Genomic DNA, 19,377 nt, shown 5'->3' with positions numbered 1-19,377 from the left:
ATCATTCATAACATTCTTCACTTCCTCCCTAGTGCTGTCTTTATACTACATTGACTAATTACACTACCACTCGGCGGGTTTGCTTATTTCCCCCTCCATTAGCTATTAGTAATATGTATAAGTATATATTAAAGTACCTATCATTTGCCGCCTTCTGCCATCTCCAGCACTGCTCCACTCCCTGTCCTGCATCATGTCACCGCAGCTCTTTTGCACCATCTCACACAGTGGATCGTTAGTTCCTCTCTATGATAGCCTTGTTCTAAGTCTCATAGACTTACATAGAGAAAGTGACTTCTGGTTCACACAGAAGACACCATAGTGAGTCGGCTGGTCACAGCTGCAGCCACATTATCCAGGAGAGAACTGAGATGGGACGGAAGAGGCTGAAGACAGCAACCGGTACGTTTTCTAATGCATGCGCTGTACATGAACTACTGACAGCTAACGGATGGAGAAAAGTGCTGGAGTGGCAATTTATCAATTAAAGAGAATATTTAATATATACGTATATTTTCGCAAATAAAAAGGAATCTGTCTAAATTAATTTGGACTAAAAGTTGTATAATGCAGCACGCAAACATAAAGAAAAGTAACAAGTTGCCAAGTTTTCATGTTTCTTTACTGTGTTCAACTTTGAGTTAGTTTAGCCTGGAGCTGAAGTCTTGAGCCTTGAAACTAGTTGTTGAAGTACCAGTTAAAAAGCTGCAGGTCATATGGATTACTGTATTAAGGGTCTGTGTGGCACTGATCTGTATTACAGTGCCCCTAAAATATAAAGGCACATTGTGTAACTCCATATGATTTTATATATAGGTACACCATAAGTGACAACTTTTGCTGGGTCAAGGAAATTTGCCAAATCTTCTAGGAGTCTGGGAGATATGCCTTTTCCCAGAGCCTACTGGGTGTTTGGAAAAAAATACATTTATACTAATTACAAGGGGTAATCCTTGTAAATTGATATTTGCTCATGCTATATTATATATTGCCAAATATATCATTGTCATATGTCAAAGTATGAGATGAGAGGAGTCTTTTTGAGGGTTACATTGTTAGAGAAGTATAAAGACCTCAGGGAAACACTGTGATGCACTGGCTTATGTCTAGACCGTGATACATTATATGAAGGTGTGGAATGCAATTACTGATGGCATTCAAGTTTACTAATCAATTTGAATTATTTTGTTTTTATTCACATGCCACAAAAAGGTGCAACTGCTGAAAATACCATTGTACAGGAAGAAGAAAATTACAATACAAAAGAAGAAACTGAGACTAAACAATTCAATTTCTCCATGAGGATCTGTCCAAAACAAATGCAAATCAGAAGACATCCATTTTCTATTTGTATTTCATTTATTTTTATCTGTTTTTGACTGATCAATTGTTAAGTGGCAGTGGGAAAATTTTCAGCTTACTGCTTTCAGTTTTTAAAATGGATGGAAAAAACAGGTAGAAAAATAAGGCAAAATTAAGTCAAAAGGAATTATACAATTATGGAGACGTGTGTTTATGGATCTTTGAATATCACAGCAAGCACACATTGCTATCCATCAGCTGGTTTGAACACTGTAATGGGTAGAAAAAACTTAATACCAAAAAAGTACAAGGTAGTGAGCGCCAACTATATATTGATCGAGTGCTAATTAAAATTGTAAAATGTATGCAACTTAAAAAAAGGCGATAAGTCATATACAAAAGATTGGTTATACTTCCTATATTTTAACAGTATAAATCTTAATTATGTAGCAAACGCAAAAAACCTAGACAAGACAAATAAATAATTTCAAAGTGTGCTCATTGTGCCAAAAGCTACCGTATTTTCCAAGTCAAAAACTGACACTGGAATTAAACCCATATGACTAGCATGATTATCAATGGGGCCATGTAAATGTAATGAATATCTGAAATAGTTATAAATGAAACAACCCCTAAAGGGATGTAAATTAGTATTCAATTAAAAAAATTGTAAAAAAGAAAATAGTATTCTATTATGGAGAGATGTTGTGAATTCGGTTTGTGGGCTCCCCCGGTGGTCTGTTATGGTAGTGTCTCTTATGTGCCTTCCTCCATCTCTGATTACCTGTCGCCACCCTCTAGGGGAGTTTCCTATTTAAGGCTGCTTGGCTGTTGGTCACATGCCGGCCAACAATGTGCTAGTAGCATTCTGTTGCATTCACCTGCCTCAAGTCCCAGTTCAGCTAAGTTGAATTTTGTTTCTTGTTTTGCTATTTTTGTCCAGCTATCTGCAATGTGACTCTTCAGTGCTGGAAGCTCTTTTGGACAGAAAATTACTACTCCAGTGGCATGAGTTGTCACTGGAGTTTAAAGTAATTTCTGGATGGTGTTTTTGAATAGTGATTTTTAGGTCGACCGTGAAGTAACTCTTTCCTGTCCTTCTGCTATCTAGTAAGCGGACCTCACTGTGCTAAATCTGCTGTTCATCCTACGTATGTCATTTCCTCTGAACTCACCGTCAATATCTGTGGGGGCCTACTATCATCTTTTGGGGTTCCTCACTGGAGGTAAGGCAGGCCTGTACATTCCTCTTATAGGGGTAGTTAGATCTCCGGCTGGCGCGTGGTGTCTAGGGCATCGTAGGTACATCCCCCGGCTACTGTAAGTGTTGGGTCAGGTTCAGGTCACGGTCGACCTTAGTTTCCATCACCCGAGAGCTAGTCCGTTTTGTATTTTTTCCCATGGTCATTGGGGTAACCATAACAGTTTGGCCGGCCCATAAAAAATCTATGTGTTAAAATATGCACTAAAGTAGGAAGGAGAAGAAAAGGTTTTTTTTTCTGTGTTTGAAAGTGCACCTTAGTTTGATCATTTGTATTCCTTGCTTAAACTGCAGTCTTCAGCCTTTTTTTTTTCTCCTCTCCTCTTAACCTCTGAATGCTTGGGTTACACCCATTTGAAACATGGATCCACAGAGTTTAGTTGCAGGTTTGAATAACCTTGCGACAAAAGTACAGAACCTACAAGATTTTGTTATACGTGCTCCAATGTCTGAACCTAAGATTCCTCTGCCTGAATACTTTACCGGAGACAGATCCCGGTTTTTGAGTTTCAGAGAAAATTGCAAATTGTTTTTGTCTCTGAGATCTCACTCTGCTGGTGATCAGACTCAACAAGTTAAAATTGTTATCTCTCTACTGCGCGGCGACCCACAAAGTTGGGCATTTGCATTATCGCCAGGAGATCCTGCGTTGTTAAATGTAGATGCGTTTTTTCAGGCTTTGGGGTTGCTTTATGAAGAACCTAATTTGGAGATTTTGGCTGAGAAAGCCTTGATAGCTCTTTCCCAAGGGCAAGATGAAGCTGAGATATACTGCCAGAAATTCCGTAAATGGTCGGTGCTTACTAAATGGAATGAGTGCGCTTTAGCAGCTAATTTCAGAGAAGGTCTCTCTGATGCCGTGAAGGATGTCATGGTGGGGTTCCCTGTGCCTACAGGTCTGAATGATGCCATGAAATTGGCTATCCAGATTGATCGGCGTTTGCGGGAGCGCAAATCTGTGCACCATATGGCGGGGTCTTCTGAGGAAAAATCTGTGCACCATATGGCGGTATCTTCTGAGCAAAAACCTGTGCACCATATGGCGGTGACCTCTGACAAGGCATTAGAGCATATGCAATGCGATCGTGTTTTGTCTAGAGGCGAACGTCAAAATTACAGGCGCAAAAATGGATTGTGCTTCTACTGTGGAGATCCAGCTCATGTTATATCAGCATGCTCTAAACGTATAAATAAGGTTGATAAAAAGGTTGATAAATCTTTTTCTACAGGTACCTTGCAGTCAAAATTTCTTTTGTCCGTGACATTGATTTGTACCTTATCATCTGTGACTGTGAATGCTTATGTGGATTCTGGCGCCGCTCTGAGTCTCATGGATTGGTCCTTTGCCAAGCGTTGTGGGTTTGATTTGGAGCCGTTGGAAGTTTCTATTCCCCTGAAGGGTATTGATTCTACACCTTTGGCTAGCAATAAACCACAATATTGGACACAAGTGACTATGCGTCTTACCCCAGACCATCAGGAGATTATTCGTTTCCTTGTATTATATAACCTACATGATGTCTTAGTGCTTGGATTGCCATGGTTACAGATTCATAATCCCGTCTTGGACTGGAAATCTATGTCTGTGTTGAGCTGGGGATGTCGGGGCATTCATGGGGATGCACCTTTGGTTCCTATTTCTTCATCTACTCCCTCTGAGATCCCAGCATTTCTGTCAGATTTTTATGATGTCTTTCAAGAGCCTAAAGTTGATTCTCTCCCTCCTCACAGAGAGTGTGACTGCGCTATTGAATTGATCCCCGGTAGTAAGTTTCCTAAGGGTCGCTTGTTTAATTTGTCTGTACCTGAACATACTGCTATGCGGGAGTATATCAGAGAATCCTTGGAAAAGGGTCATATTCGCCCCTCGTTGTCTCCACTAGGGGCAGGATTTTTCTTTGTAGGTAAAAAGGATGGTTCATTGAGACCTTGTATCGACTATCGACTTTTGAATAAGATTACAGTTAAATATCAGTACCCGTTACCTTTACTGACTGATCTGTTTGCTCGCATAAAAGGGGCTAAGTGGTTCACTAAGATCGATCTACGTGGTGCGTATAATTTGGTGCGGATTAAGCAGGGGGATGAGTGGAAGACCGCATTTAATACGCCTGAAGGCCATTTTGAGTATTTGGTAATGCCTTTCGGTCTCGCAAATGCCCCTTCCGTTTTTCAGTCCTTTATGCACGATATTTTCCGTGAATATCTGGATAAGTTTATGATTGTGTATTTGGATGATATTCTTGTTTTTTCGGAGGACTGGGAATCTCACGTTCAACAGGTCAGGAGAGTTTTTCAGGTCTTGCGAGCTAATTCTCTTTTTGTAAAGGGCTCAAAGTGTAGTTTTGGAGTTCAGAGAATTTCCTTTTTGGGATATATTTTTTCCCCTTCATCTATGGAGATGGACCCTGTCAAGGTCCAGGCTATTTGTGATTGGATGCAACCTACTTCTTTGAAGAGTCTGCAAAAGTTCTTGGGTTTTGCTAATTTCTATCGCCGATTTATAGCGGGTTTTTCTGCCATTGCTAAACCTTTGACTGATTTGACCAAAAAGGGTGCTGATGTTGCTAATTGGTCCTCTGCGGCTGTGGAGGCCTTTCAAGAGCTTAAGCGCCGCTTTTCTTCCGCTCCTGTGTTGCGCCAACCTGATGTGTTACTTCCGTTCCAGGTTGAGGTGGATGCTTCGGAGATCGGAGCAGGTGCAGTTTTGTCGCAGAAAGATCCTGACTGCTCAGTAATGAGACCATGTGCGTTTTTCTCCCGAAAGTTTTCGCCCGCTGAGCGAAATTATGATGTGGGAAATCGGGAACTTCTGGCCATGAAGTGGGCGTTTGAGGAGTGGCGTCATTGGCTTGAGGGTGCTAGACACCAGGTGGTGGTCCTCACTGACCACAAGAATCTAATTTATCTTGAGTCGGCCAGGCGTCTGAATCCTAGACAGGCGCGCTGGTCGTTGTTTTTCTCCCGATTTAACTTTGTGGTGTCATATCTGCCTGGGTCCAAGAATGTGAAGGCGGATGCCCTCTCTAGGAGTTTTGAGCCTGACTCGCCTGGTGATTCCGAACCTACCGGCATCCTGAAGGATGGGGTGATATTGTCAGCTGTCTCCCCAGACCTGCGGCGTTCTTTGCAGGAGTTTCAGGTGGATAGGCCTGATCGCTGTCCGCCTGGTAGACTGTTTGTCCCTGATGATTGGACCAGTAGAGTTATCTCGGAGGTTCATTCTTCCGCGTTGACAGGTCATCCTGGAATTTTTGGCACCAGGGATTTGGTGTCTAGGTCCTTCTGGTGGCCTTCTTTGTCTCGAGATGTGCGCATGTTTGTGCAGTCTTGTGATGTTTGTGCTCGGGCCAAGCCCTGCTGTTCTAGGGCCAGTGGGTTGTTGTTGCCCTTGCCTATTCCTAAGAGGCCTTGGACGCACATCTCTATGGACTTTATTTCTGACCTTCCGGTTTCTCGTAGGATGTCTGTCATCTGGGTGATTTGTGACCGTTTTTCCAAGATGGTTCATTTGGTACCTTTACCCAAATTGCCCTCCTCCTCTGAGTTGGTTCCTCTATTTTTTCAGAATGTGGTGCGTTTGCATGGTATTCCTGAGAATATAGTGTCTGACAGGGGTACTCAGTTTGTGTCTAGATTTTGGCGGACGTTCTGTGCCAGGATGGGTATCGATTTGTCTTTTTCGTCTGCATTCCATCCTCAGACTAATGGCCAGACTGAGCGTACTAATCAGACCTTGGAGACTTACTTGAGGTGTTTTGTGTCCGCTGATCAGGATGATTGGCTTGACTTTTTGCCATTGGCAGAGTTTGCCCTTAACAATCGGGCTAGTTCTGCCACTTTGGTTTCTCCATTTTTTTGTAATTCAGGGTTTCACCCTCGGTTTTCGTCCGGTCAATTGGAGTCTTCGGATTGTCCTGGAGTGGATGCTGTGGTTGATAGGATGCATCGGATTTGGGGACAGGTTGTGGACAATCTGAAGTTGTCCCAGGAGAAGACTCAACAGTTCACTAATCGTCATCGGCGTATTGGTCCTCGTCTTTGTGTTGGGGACCTGGTGTGGCTGTCTTCTCGATTTGTTCCTATGAAGGTCTCGTCTCCTAAGTTTAAGCCTCGGTTTATCGGCCCTTATAGGATTCTGGAGGTTCTTAATCCTGTGTCCTTTCGTTTGGACCTCCCAGCATCTTTTAATATCCATAATGTTTTCCATCGGTCATTATTGCGGAGGTATGAGGTACCGGTTGTTCCTTCTGCTGATCCACCTGCTCCTGTGTTGGTTGAGGGTGAATTGGAGTATGTGGTGGAAAAGATCTTGGACTCCCGTGTTTCCAGACGGAAACTTCAGTATCTGGTTAAGTGGAAAGGTTATGGCCAGGAGGATAATTCTTGGGTGACAGCATCCGATGTTCATGCTCCCGATTTGGTTCGTGCATTTCATAATGCTCATCCAGGTCGCCCTGGTGGTTCTGGTGAGGGTTCGGTGCCCCCTCCTTAAGGGGGGGGTACTGTTGTGAATTCGGTTTGTGGGCTCCCCCGGTGGTCTGTTATGGTAGTGTCTCTTATGTGCCTTCCTCCATCTCTGATTACCTGTCGCCACCCTCTAGGGGAGTTTCCTATTTAAGGCTGCTTGGCTGTTGGTCACATGCCGGCCAACAATGTGCTAGTAGCATTCTGTTGCATTCACCTGCCTCAAGTCCCAGTTCAGCTAAGTTGAATTTTGTTTCTTGTTTTGCTATTTTTGTCCAGCTATCTGCAATGTGACTCTTCAGTGCTGGAAGCTCTTTTGGACAGAAAATTACTACTCCAGTGGCATGAGTTGTCACTGGAGTTTAAAGTAATTTCTGGATGGTGTTTTTGAATAGTGATTTTTAGGTCGACCGTGAAGTAACTCTTTCCTGTCCTTCTGCTATCTAGTAAGCGGACCTCACTGTGCTAAATCTGCTGTTCATCCTACGTATGTCATTTCCTCTGAACTCACCGTCAATATCTGTGGGGGCCTACTATCATCTTTTGGGGTTCCTCACTGGAGGTAAGGCAGGCCTGTACATTCCTCTTATAGGGGTAGTTAGATCTCCGGCTGGCGCGTGGTGTCTAGGGCATCGTAGGTACATCCCCCGGCTACTGTAAGTGTTGGGTCAGGTTCAGGTCACGGTCGACCTTAGTTTCCATCACCCGAGAGCTAGTCCGTTTTGTATTTTTTCCCATGGTCATTGGGGTAACCATAACAGAGAGAGGTACAATGAACACAAAGATAATAATACATATATAATGTATTATCAAAATAATATAAAAGAAGTTTGAAATAACACTGTGCAATATAGTACCATAATACCAATATAGTACCTCCCAGATAACATGGCACCTATTAAAGGCATAATATTTGAATGAGGACCCCACGTGTATCGCCGTTGGAGATGGCTTCCTCAGGGGAAGGAGGAACTTTACAATATTTTTTCATTGCAAAGAAGAAAGTAACTCGTTGCAAAAACAGACAAAGTGACGAAACGCTGAAGAAAATTTGATCCAGCACACTGATGAAAATTGGCCCTTGTTTTTCCTGAATGAGAAAAATAACGGACCCCTGAATGATGCCTAATGTAGGTGAAAATAGATAACTTCAGCAATTAGGGACATTTATTGGGTGAAATCAAACAATTAACGATCATTTTAGTTGCCCAATTAGATATTGCCCTAGTCTAGAAAGAAAGTGACCGTGCTTAAATACAATAGTTGGACAAAAGATGTTTCATTCTTTTAATCTTTCACCAAAAAATGATGTTTCCCAGAAAAATTGTTTGTCCTTCGTCTGGTGTCAGTAAGAATATATAGCAAGATATGATGACTATAGTGGCCAATATGGACCAAAACACTTATGACCAACTACTTCATTTCAATTTGTATGACCTTAAACATCCCCTATTGCTACACAGACTGAAAATATAGTGTCTGTCCAGTGTCGGACTGGGTTGGCAAGGGCCCGACAATAACATTGGCCCACTGTTCAGCTATATGCAAAAATAACCAGACCTTAGTACACAAATTAAGTGTTGCTTCTATGCAATACTAATTTGGATACATTCTTTAATGATTAATTAGATGATATTGTACTTTTTTCTGAAAATTGTGAATAAAATGTAATAGCACGACTCATAATATGTAAGCGAATAAAACCTATTACCTGCACTGCCATTACGTAGACTGTGGACCCAGAAGCCGGGATGCTACCAGCCTCTAAGGTCACCGATGTGCTGATTTCACTGACATGGACATAAGAAATTGGTATCCGAAACTCGCGACTGACAACCTAAACCAAACAAAAAGACAGTACTAGTCATCAATTGTGATAGTTTCACTACAAATCGCCATTAGAGTATATCTCTGGCTCATCTCCTGCATGAAGATTTTGCACAATAAAATTGACAATTGTTCTTCGTATTAAATGGTTCTCCAATTATTGTATGTGCACACGACGTCTTTTTCAGGTGGATTTCGCTCCGAAAACAAAAAAATTGCTGCTTAAATGTACAAAAGAATGAACATAAGCATTTCTATGCATAAACAACTTGCTGTTCATATGTTCAGTCTTTTGAGCATAGTTTAACCTGTACAGGTTTCCAAAACACCGAGCAGTTAAAAGACAACTCTTCAGACGTCTTTCCCTCTGAATATGCTCTATCCTTTATGCAACAAGTTAATGAGAAGGCTCACACAAGTCACCAGGGCTCTTTTTGAGCATTTTGGTAGAATTTTTGCTGGTGGTTTCTTCTATGTTTAATGGAGATAAAATGTCTGGAAAAAAAGCCAGTAAAAAGTACAACATAAAAAAGCTGGAAAAACACTAAAAGCCAGTGGTCAAAAACATTAAAAAAGACTCAGAAACTACCAACAAAAAAACTATAAAAGATGCTTCAGGGAAAAAAAATAATGTTTTCTGGAGCTTGTTCCTCTTGAACACATCTTCAGTTTGCCCGCCTGAAAAGACATCCTGTGCATATATCCTTAGGTGTATCAATACTATATGCCACATATCACATTTTCTTTGCAAGCCATATTCACAAAAAAGGCATGGTCTACCATTCCCACATCTAAATACTCAGTACATGAAGCGTCACATGAGTAAGGCGAGGTATGGAGTAACAAAATGGGAATATTAGCAGCTCCACAGCTCAGGAATACCAGGACCACATTAATTCCATAAAATGGAGTTTATGAATATTAAGGCTGTTGAGTCTTCAACACATTACGAGGCAGTAACAGTCCCTTCCTCAGATAAAAAAACACCAGCATAAAATAAAACAATTTTTTTCTATATGGAACATGAAGTATTGCATAACTATTGACATTCCAGCAGAATTATTCCAGAAATCCAGTGACAATTGTAATGATGCTCCTGTAACATTAAATTTTAGCTCATTGTGTAATCTGTCAGTAAAACAACTAAGGCCGGCCTCACACTCAGCGTATGAAAATACGGTCCGTTTTTTACGGCCGTAATACGCAGAAATGTTCCCAAAATAGTGATCCGTATGTCATCCGTAGGCAGGGTGTGGCAGCGTATTATTGCGCATGGCATCCTCCGTATGTAATCCGTATGGCATCCGTACTGCGATATTTTCTCGCAGGCTTGCAAAACCGACATCTAATGGATTTATGGGCTCAAATGTTCGTTAAAACATATATACAGTATATATATATATATATATATGTCATTGAGACACATATATATATATATATATATATATATATATATATATATATATCTCCTGTATTTATATTTAATTCAGCGCGTGATCGCACAAAAGCCGCTAATTCAATTGCCGGCTTTTGCTATCTCCTTCCCAAACCCGACAGGATATGAGACATTTTTTACATACAGTAAACCATCTCATATCCCTTTTCTTTTGCATATTCCACACTACTAATGTTAGTAATGTGTATGTGCAAAATTTGGACGATCTAGCTATTAAAGGGTTAAATCGCTGAAAAAATTGGCGTGGGCTCCCGCGTAATTTTCTCCACCAGAGTGGTAAAGCCAGTGACTGAGGGTAGATATTAATAGCCTAGAGAGGGTCCATGGTTATTGCCCCCCCCTGGCTAAAAACATCTGCCCCCAGCCACCCCAGAAAAGGCATATCTGGAAGATGCGCCTATTCTGGCACTTGGCCACTCTTCCCACTCCCGTGTAGTGGTGGGATATGGGGAAATGAAGGGTTAATGTCACCTTGCTATTGTAAGGTGACATTAAGCCAGATTAATAATGGAGAGGTGTCAATTATGACACCTATCCATTATTAATCCAATAGTACGAAATGGTTAATAAAACACACACACATTATTACAAAGTACTTTAATGAAATAAAGACACAGGGTGTTGTAATATTTTATTATTCTCTTAATCCACCTGAAGACCCTCGTTCTGTAAAAAAGGAAAAATAAAAAATCAACAATATCCCATACCTTCCGTCGTTCTGGCAGGTCCCACGATGTAAATCCATCTGAAGGGGTTAAATCATTTTACACCCAGGAGCTCTGCTAATGCAGTTGTGCTCGTGGATGTAAAACCCCGGGGAATGAATGGAAAGCAGGGGAATGTCCTGTAGTTACCTTGAGTCGTGGTGATGCGTCCTCTGCTGGATGTCCTCATATGAACTCGAGCTCTGCTGGATGTCCTCATATGAACTCGAGCCCCAAGGAAACTGGCTCACATGAGGACCGCCCCAGGAAAGGAAGACCAAGAGTCACCTCTGCTTCTGAGGATAAGTTTATCCGAGTCACCAGCCTCAGAATTCACAGGTTAACAGCAGCTCAGATTAGAGACCAGGTCAATGCCACACAGAGTTCTAGTAGCAGACACATCTCTACAACAACTGTTAAGAGGAGACTTTGTGCAGCAGTCCTTCATGGTAAAATAGCTGCTAGAAAACCACTGCTAAGGACAGGCAACAAGCAGAAGAGACTTGTTTGGGCTAAAGAACGCAAGGAATGGACATTAGACCAGTGGAAATCTGTGCTTTGGTCTGATGAGTCCAAATTTGAGATCTTTGGTTCCAACCACAGTGTCTTTGTGCGACGCAGAAAAGGTGAACGGATGGACTCTACATGCCTGGTTCCCACCGTGAAGCATGGAGGAGGAGGTGTGATGGTGTGGGGGTGCTTTGCTGGTGACACTGTTGGGGATTAATTCAAAATTAAAGGCATACTGAACCAGCATGGCTACCACAGCATCTTGCAGCATGCTATTCCATCTGGTTTGCGTTTAGTTGGACCATCATTTATTTTTCAACAGGACAATGACCCCAAACACACCTCCAGGCTGTGTAAGAGCTATTTGACCAAAAAGGAGAGTGATGGGCTGCTATGCCAGATTACCCCAATCAAGATGGTTTGGAGTGAGCTGGACCGTAGAGTGAAGGCAAAAGGACCAACAAGTGCTAAGCATCTTTGGGAACTCTTTCAAGAATGTTGGAAGACCATTTCCGGTGACTACCTCTTTGAAGCTCATCAAGAGAATGCCAAGAGTGTGCAAAGCAGTCATCAAAGCAAAAGGTGGCTACTTTGAAGAAGCTAGAATATAAGACATATTTTCAGCTGTTTCACACTTTTTTGTTAAGTATATACATATATATGTACTGTGTATACTATATATATACATATATATATATATATATATATATATATATATATATATATACACACCTACTTATGGTATACTAATAATACAGCTGAAAACATCTGAGACCTGTGGAATCAATGGTGTAATATTTCAACACAAACATAGGGAATCTCACCTGCATCATTTTGGTCACAGTTTCTTGGTCCATATCACTCCCAGCAGGTGTGATCAGCACCCATCCATCCTTATTTACATGAACGAGCACAGAAGCCTACAGTTAAACAACATCAAAAATAAATGTTTGAAAAGACGATCAACGAAACGTGCTTGGATAACGTCTTATCCGAGCATGCTAGGGTGTTATCCGAGTATTTTGGGCAGGGACGGCTCCAGGTTTTTGTGAGCCCCGGGCAAAAGAGTCTCAGTGGGCCCCTTTAACACATACCACAATTCATGATGCACAGATACGGCAGAGAAATATAGGTGTAGTACATTGCCAAAGATTTCACTTCTTACATTACATGAGTGATATCTATTGTAAATCCTATAATAGGTCAGAAACTGGACAGTATAGTCCTCTATACAGTATTATGGGCCCACATAGTGCTCCATACAGAATAATGAGCCTCATATATTGCTCCATACAGAATAATGGGACCCATTTAATGTTCCATACAGTATAATGAGCCACATATACTGCTCCAAACAGAATAATAAGCCACATACTGTATATTGCTCCATACAGTATTATGAGCACCATATATTGCTCCATACAGAATAATGAGCCCCATATATTGCTCCAAACAGAATAATGGACCCCATATAAGGTTCCATACAGTATAATGAGCCACATATACTGCTCCATATAGAATAATAAGCCCAATATATTGCTCCATACTGTATAATGGGACCCATATAATGCTCCATACAGTATATGATGGGCCCCATATATTGCTCCATACAGAATGGGCCCCATATATTGCTCCATACAGAATGGGCCCCATATAATGCTCCATACAGAATAGTACCCCTATATAATGGACCTCATAATGCTCCATATATAATGGGCCTCATATATGCTCCATATATAATGCTCCATATATAATGGGCCCCCAGTGTATGATGGGCTCATATAATGCTCCATATATAGGGCCCGATATATGATGCCCCAGGGTATAATGGGCCCCATATATTTTATTATAATTATACTCCAGGGTATAATGGCCCCATATCTAATGCTCCAAATATGATGGACCCATATATGATGCTCCAGTGTATGATGGTCCCCATATATCATGCTCCAAACATAAAAAAATAAATAAAAATGAAATCCTCAACTCTCCTCGCTGGCTGCTGTTCCGCTCTGGACTCCTCAGCGTTGGAGTCTTCTGGCTTTTTGCACTGTAACTGTTCAGGCAGAGGGCGCACAGTAGTGATGCATTGTGCCCTCTGACTTGCACTTCAAAGTCAGAAGACGCAAAAGACTCCGCAGCGGTGGAGCGGGGAGAGGTAAGTATCGCAAGTGCCAGGGCCCTGAGCAAGCAGGAGGCCTACTCGCGGGTGCCAGTACTAGCACAGACATCGGGCCCCCATAGCACGCCATTGCTCCTGACAGCGGGTGGGCCCCCTGCCTGCTCAGGGCCCCAGCACTTGCCCAGGTGTTGACGCCAACCCTGATCTTGGGCGTGCTCATATATTATGTTCGAGTCCCCACGGCTGCATGATTTGCAGCTGTTAGACAGCGTGAACACATGCACGGATTGCCTGTTTGTTAGGGAATCCCCACATGAGTTCAGGCTGTCTAACATTGGCAAATCATGCAACCAAAGGGACGCGAACATAATATCCGAGCACGCCCAAGATACTCGGATAACATCTAAGCATGCTCAGATAACACAATATCCGAGCACGTTCGCCCATCATTAACGATAACCTAAACTCAAACTATAACCATTAGATATACAGAAATACTGAGCATGATGTATTTAACTTTCTTTGCAATGACTGACTAGTGAAGGAGACACCATGTTACATGGAGCTAAGAGCGTGAGATGTGATCGGAGATGACTTCTTCTTATACTATTGTTAATTTACATGCGTTACATTATCTCCTAAGCTGTACAGTGCTTTGAAAAAGTATTCATACCCCTCAACTTTTCTAAATATTTTCAAATTACACCCACAAACTAATTTTATGTGCCATACCAACACAAAGTAGCAAGTATTTGTGAAGTATAAAGCTGTGTCCCCTACATGGCTTTTTGCAAACTGCAAATGGCACTTCTAATGCCTTGCTTTTAAAAATGGTTTTCTTCTTGCCACTCTTCCATAAAGGACGGATTTGTGCGGTATATGACTAATAGTTGTCATGTGGACAGATTATCCCACCTGAGCCGTTTATCTCTGCAGCTCCTCCAGAGTGACTATGGGTCTCTTGGCTGCTTCTCTAATTAGTGCTCTCCTTGCTTGGGATGTTAGTTTAGGTGGACGGCCATGTCTTGGTAGGTTTGCAATTGTGCTATATTACCGTACTTACATTTTTGGATGATGAATTGAATAGTGCTTAACCTAACCCTGCTTTCCTCTTCTCCACAGCTTTATCCCTGACCTGTCTGGTGTGTCCCTTGGTCTTCATGAGGCTGTTTGATCCCTAATGTTCTCAAACAAACCTCTGAGGCCTTCAAAAAACAGCTGTAGTTATATCAAGAAGAAATTACAGAACTCTGAACTCAATTTACTAATTATGTGACTTCTGGAGGCAATTGGTCAGAAAGGATTTTATTCAGGGGCAAACACTTGGCAAATGAGGTTTAATGTAGATAAATGTAAAGTAATGCACCTAGGACGGAGTAATCATATAGCTGCATATACATTAAGTAGAAGTGTACTCAGGACTACAGAGCAGGAGTTCTTGGGTATTCTGGTTACAAGTAAGCTGAGCAGTAGTTCTCAAAGTCAAGCAGCAGCTGCAAAAGCAAACAATATTTTAGGATGTATAGAAAGAGGCAGAAAATCCCGTGAACCCAACGTATCGATACCCCTTTAAAAATAACTGGTGAGGCCAAATCTAGAATATGGGATCCAGTTTTGGGCTCCTCCTTTTTAAAAGGATATTCAGAAGTTAGAATCAGTTCAAAGATGGCAACTAGATTATTACAAGGGATGGAGGCCTCCCATATGATGAGAGGTTGAAAAAGCTTGGCTTGTTTAGTTTAGAAAAAAGATGTCTAAATGGGATCTCATTTACATGTATGGTCAGTACAAAGAACGTGCACATGACTTATTTCTTCCCAAGAGCATACTAAGGACCAGGGGGCACTCATTACGGATGGAAGGCGATTCCTGCAGCTAAATAGGAAAGGGTTCTTTACAGTTAGAGAAATCAGACTGTGGAATGCCCGACCGCAAGAAGTAGTAATGGCAGACACTATAACAGCTTTGAAAAAGGGCAGGATGATTTCCTCAGTACACATAACATTGTGGGTTATAGTTATATTATTGACAAAATGTACCAATTGGTGGAGAAAGGTTGGACTTGATGGACCTAGGTCTTTTTTAATCTATGTAACTATGTATCAGACTACAGGGGACATATGCATATCACAATTTGAAGATTTATATTTTTAAAACAATTAGAAAACTATGTATCACTTCCTTTACAAATACTTGCTTCTTTGTGTTGGTATATCACATAAAATCCTAATAAAATATTTTTAATTTGGTTGTTAAAACATAAAAAATTTGGAAAGTTCAAGGGGTATGAATACTTTTTCAAAGCACTGTATTTTGTCATATATGAGGTACATTAATTATATACACGTTACATGCACCATACCCAGTATTATCTTCCAGGAATTGGAGGTTGGACCTTGCTGTAAACCAGGTTGCTTATACACGTTTTTCCATAGTGTAAAGGTGAGAAATATTTCCTGTGTCCCTCTTCTGACAAATATATTTCCAATGCTCAAACTTGAAATTCATTTTCAGATTGTAACCAGATTAAAATACCACATTTGTCCAAATTCTAAATATTAAGGTTTGAATGGAGGTGATGCCCCACTCCCCACAGGTCACACATAGATGCTGAGATCTGGAGGATGCAAACCTGATTGATGAAGTCTGCGATAAATCCAACAGGGAACATGGCAGGAATGATAGAGAAGCCTCTCTTCTTCCAGGTGCACTCCTTGTTGTGTTCCCTTCCCTCCGTCCTTCTCTGATGGTATAATGACATCTCCAAACATTCATCCCAGCACGCCGACAAGTTAGTGGCATCAAACTGCTGCGTGAACGGAGTCTCGCTATTTGGTGTATGTAGATTTAATTGTCGAACCTAGAAGTAGTTTTATTTTTAAGAATATTTACAACTTTTATATTGCATTATGTAGACTCGTATACTGTAGCTACACACAATTAATGCAGTGATCTTAACACACACAGGACATATCAAATACTAATTATTAAACTGGCTGCTGTAACTGTATGTAGCTAAAATAGTCATACAGTTAGTCCGAAATCTAACAAGAACTACCCTAGTCAGACATCCACTTCATTATTCCATGGCACCCAGACCAGAGCAGTGCAAACTTGTTTGACCACAAATTGAATGACTTCATCTTCTTTAAATTACCTAAATTCGTATATATATATATATATATATATATATATATATATATATATATATATATATATATATATATATATATATATACATGCAAAATGAAATGAAAAATGCAGACAAAAGCATCAAGTATGAGTATGTGTGCCAAGTGCAGAAATCCTTGCACTTACACGCCTTGGCTATCAATGAGGTTACTAATGACTATCTGAGGAATGTTCTATCACACTGAAGGCACTTGGGCAGCAAGTCATCAAAATCCCCTGCTGGCAGCTCCCTTTGAATTATCGACCATTAGCACCCCAGATGTTCCCATAGGAAGACAAGTCTGGAGACACTGCAGGCCATGGTAACATGTTTAGGCCTCGCATGCTGCTCACAATAGTACAAGTAATATGCAGCCAAGCCTATCTATCCATCTACTCCCTATTCTACACACATAAAACACACAATAAACAGCAGGAAGACCTCTGCAGTTTGAGTTATTTATCTGTCGACTTTTAGTAAAACTTATATTACCTTTTCTGGTGATACACCACATCTGTCGGCCACAGCATCTATCCAAATTTCTGCAAACATAGCTGCCTGTGCAAATCCATATCCCGTACAGAACAGCTTTGCTGGTAAGTTTGTCCTGCACGCTGAAACATGACACCGGGTGTTGGGGATGCTATAAGCATTTTGTGCGCTCAATAGAGACATAGTAAGTACCTGCAATTCACAAGGGGTATTTAAAAAGACAGTCTCCAAACCAAATAAATAACAAGCATAACATGTTCCTCATATAATGACTTTTTAATTGACATAGATAAAAAAAAGATGAATTTGAAAATGTAACATAACAAGGGTCAGAAGTCTTCTTTTACAGATAATCACCTGCTTTTCTTACTGAACTCAATCATTTTGCCTATTTTACTAACCCCTTAGGGTCCTCTAGTGGGGCCTGCAACAAGTCTGGATTTAAAGGGATTGTCCAACTTTCCTAGAAGCTATTAAAAATGTTCCCAGCAGATTTTTAACATGAAAGTACATATAGCCATTTTGTTATTTGATCACTATAAGTGTTTTGAGCAGGTGTTAAAGTAAATAAGAGCGATAGGTGGTCAGGGGGCATAAACTACATTTCCCACCTTGCAACATTACAAAGCCTCTCAGCTGCAGTCACTGCTTTTGTGAAAACTCCTCCAGCTGAAAAGCCAGGTAAAAAATAGAACTTTATTCCAGTGCAATTAAAACACGAATGGTTTCTTCAATTTTATCCAGCAATATAGTTTGATTTGTCCTACTTGTTTCTGACTGTAAACCAGTGTTTAACCCCTTAACGACCGATTATTTTTTTTATGTCATCAGCCTCATCCCTGCCTTTCATGCGGGCTCAAACACTGAGCCCACATCTTTCCCCGCACTTGATGACTGATTTAATCTGCCATCAACTGCTTCTAACAACTGAGGGTAGATTTGAAATCCATGCACTAATTGCTGTCAATCAATGACATGGGGCATTTAACACACGCAGACAGGAAGTGCGTCATTGATCCAATCCATCGGTGTGCCCATCACGTGATTGCGGGGCGCCGATGGGTTGTCATGACAGTGGAGGAGTTTGCTGATGACCCCCGTGCCTGTCATCATGATCCTCCTGTGAACGTCGGCCCGTGGCCCGTGTCCTGTCAGACTAATCTCATCAATTTCTACGAAGAGGTAAGTTACAGACTGGACCAAGGGAACCCAGTGGACTTAGTGTATATGGACTTTTCAAAAGCTTTTGATACGGTGCCACACAAAAGGTTGATACATAAATATGAGAATAACGGGGATAGGGGAAAATATGTGTAAGTGGGTTAAGAGCTGGCTCAGGGATAGGAAACAAAGGGTGGTTATTAATGGAGCACACTCGGACTGGGTCGCGGTTAGCAGTGGGGTACCACAGGGGTCAGTATTGGGCCCTCTTCTTTTTAACATATTTATTAATGATCTTGTAGGGGGCATACAGAGTGGAATTTCAATATTTGCAGATGACACTAAACTCTGCAGGGTAATCAATACAGAGAAGGACAATTTTATATTACAGGATGATTTATGTAAACTTGAGGCTTGGGCTGATAAATGGCAAATGAGCTTTAATGGGGATAAATGTAAGGTCATGCACTTGGGTAGAAGTAATAAGATGTATAACTATGTGCTTAATTCTAAAACTCTGAGCAAAACCGTCAATGAAAAAGACCTGGGTGTATGGGTGGATGACAAACTCACATTTAGTGACCAGTGTCAGGCAGCTGCTACAAAGGCAAATAAAATAATGGGATGCATTAACCCCTTAATCCCATATGACGTACTATCCCGTCGAGGTGACCTGGGACTTAATTCCCAGTGACGGGATAGTACGTCATATGCGATCGGCCGCGCTCACGGGGGGAGCGCGGCCAATCGCGGACGGGTGTCAGCTGACTATCGCAGCTAACATCCGGCACTATGTGCCAGGAGCGGTCACGGACCACCCCCAGCACATTAACCCCCGGCACACTACGATCAAACATGATCGCAGTGTTCCGGCGGTATAGGGAAGCATCGCGCAGGGAGGGG

The 19,377-nt window shown here is 41.5% G+C and overlaps 1 protein-coding gene across 2 annotated transcripts in view; it reads right to left on the bottom strand.

The window, feature by feature from the left end:
- The window catches only part of LOC143784151 (aldehyde oxidase-like), a 181,190-nt gene that overhangs the window by 13,886 nt on the left and 147,927 nt on the right, over positions 1-19,377 (bottom strand). For both annotated transcript variants that reach the window (XM_077272025.1, XM_077272026.1), the window contains exons 18-21: positions 17,314-17,505; positions 16,282-16,509; positions 12,352-12,447; positions 8,742-8,867 (exon numbers count right to left, since the gene is read on the bottom strand). In XM_077272025.1, the coding sequence (XP_077128140.1) occupies positions 8,742-8,867; positions 12,352-12,447; positions 16,282-16,509; positions 17,314-17,505 (642 nt within the window). The remainder of the gene's footprint in view (positions 1-8,741; positions 8,868-12,351; positions 12,448-16,281; positions 16,510-17,313; positions 17,506-19,377) is intronic.

This window comes from Ranitomeya variabilis, chromosome 7 (assembly GCF_051348905.1).
Source record: "Ranitomeya variabilis isolate aRanVar5 chromosome 7, aRanVar5.hap1, whole genome shotgun sequence".
NCBI lineage: Eukaryota > Metazoa > Chordata > Amphibia > Anura > Dendrobatidae > Ranitomeya > Ranitomeya variabilis.
This window is presented reverse-complemented; position numbering and strand designations above follow the sequence as displayed.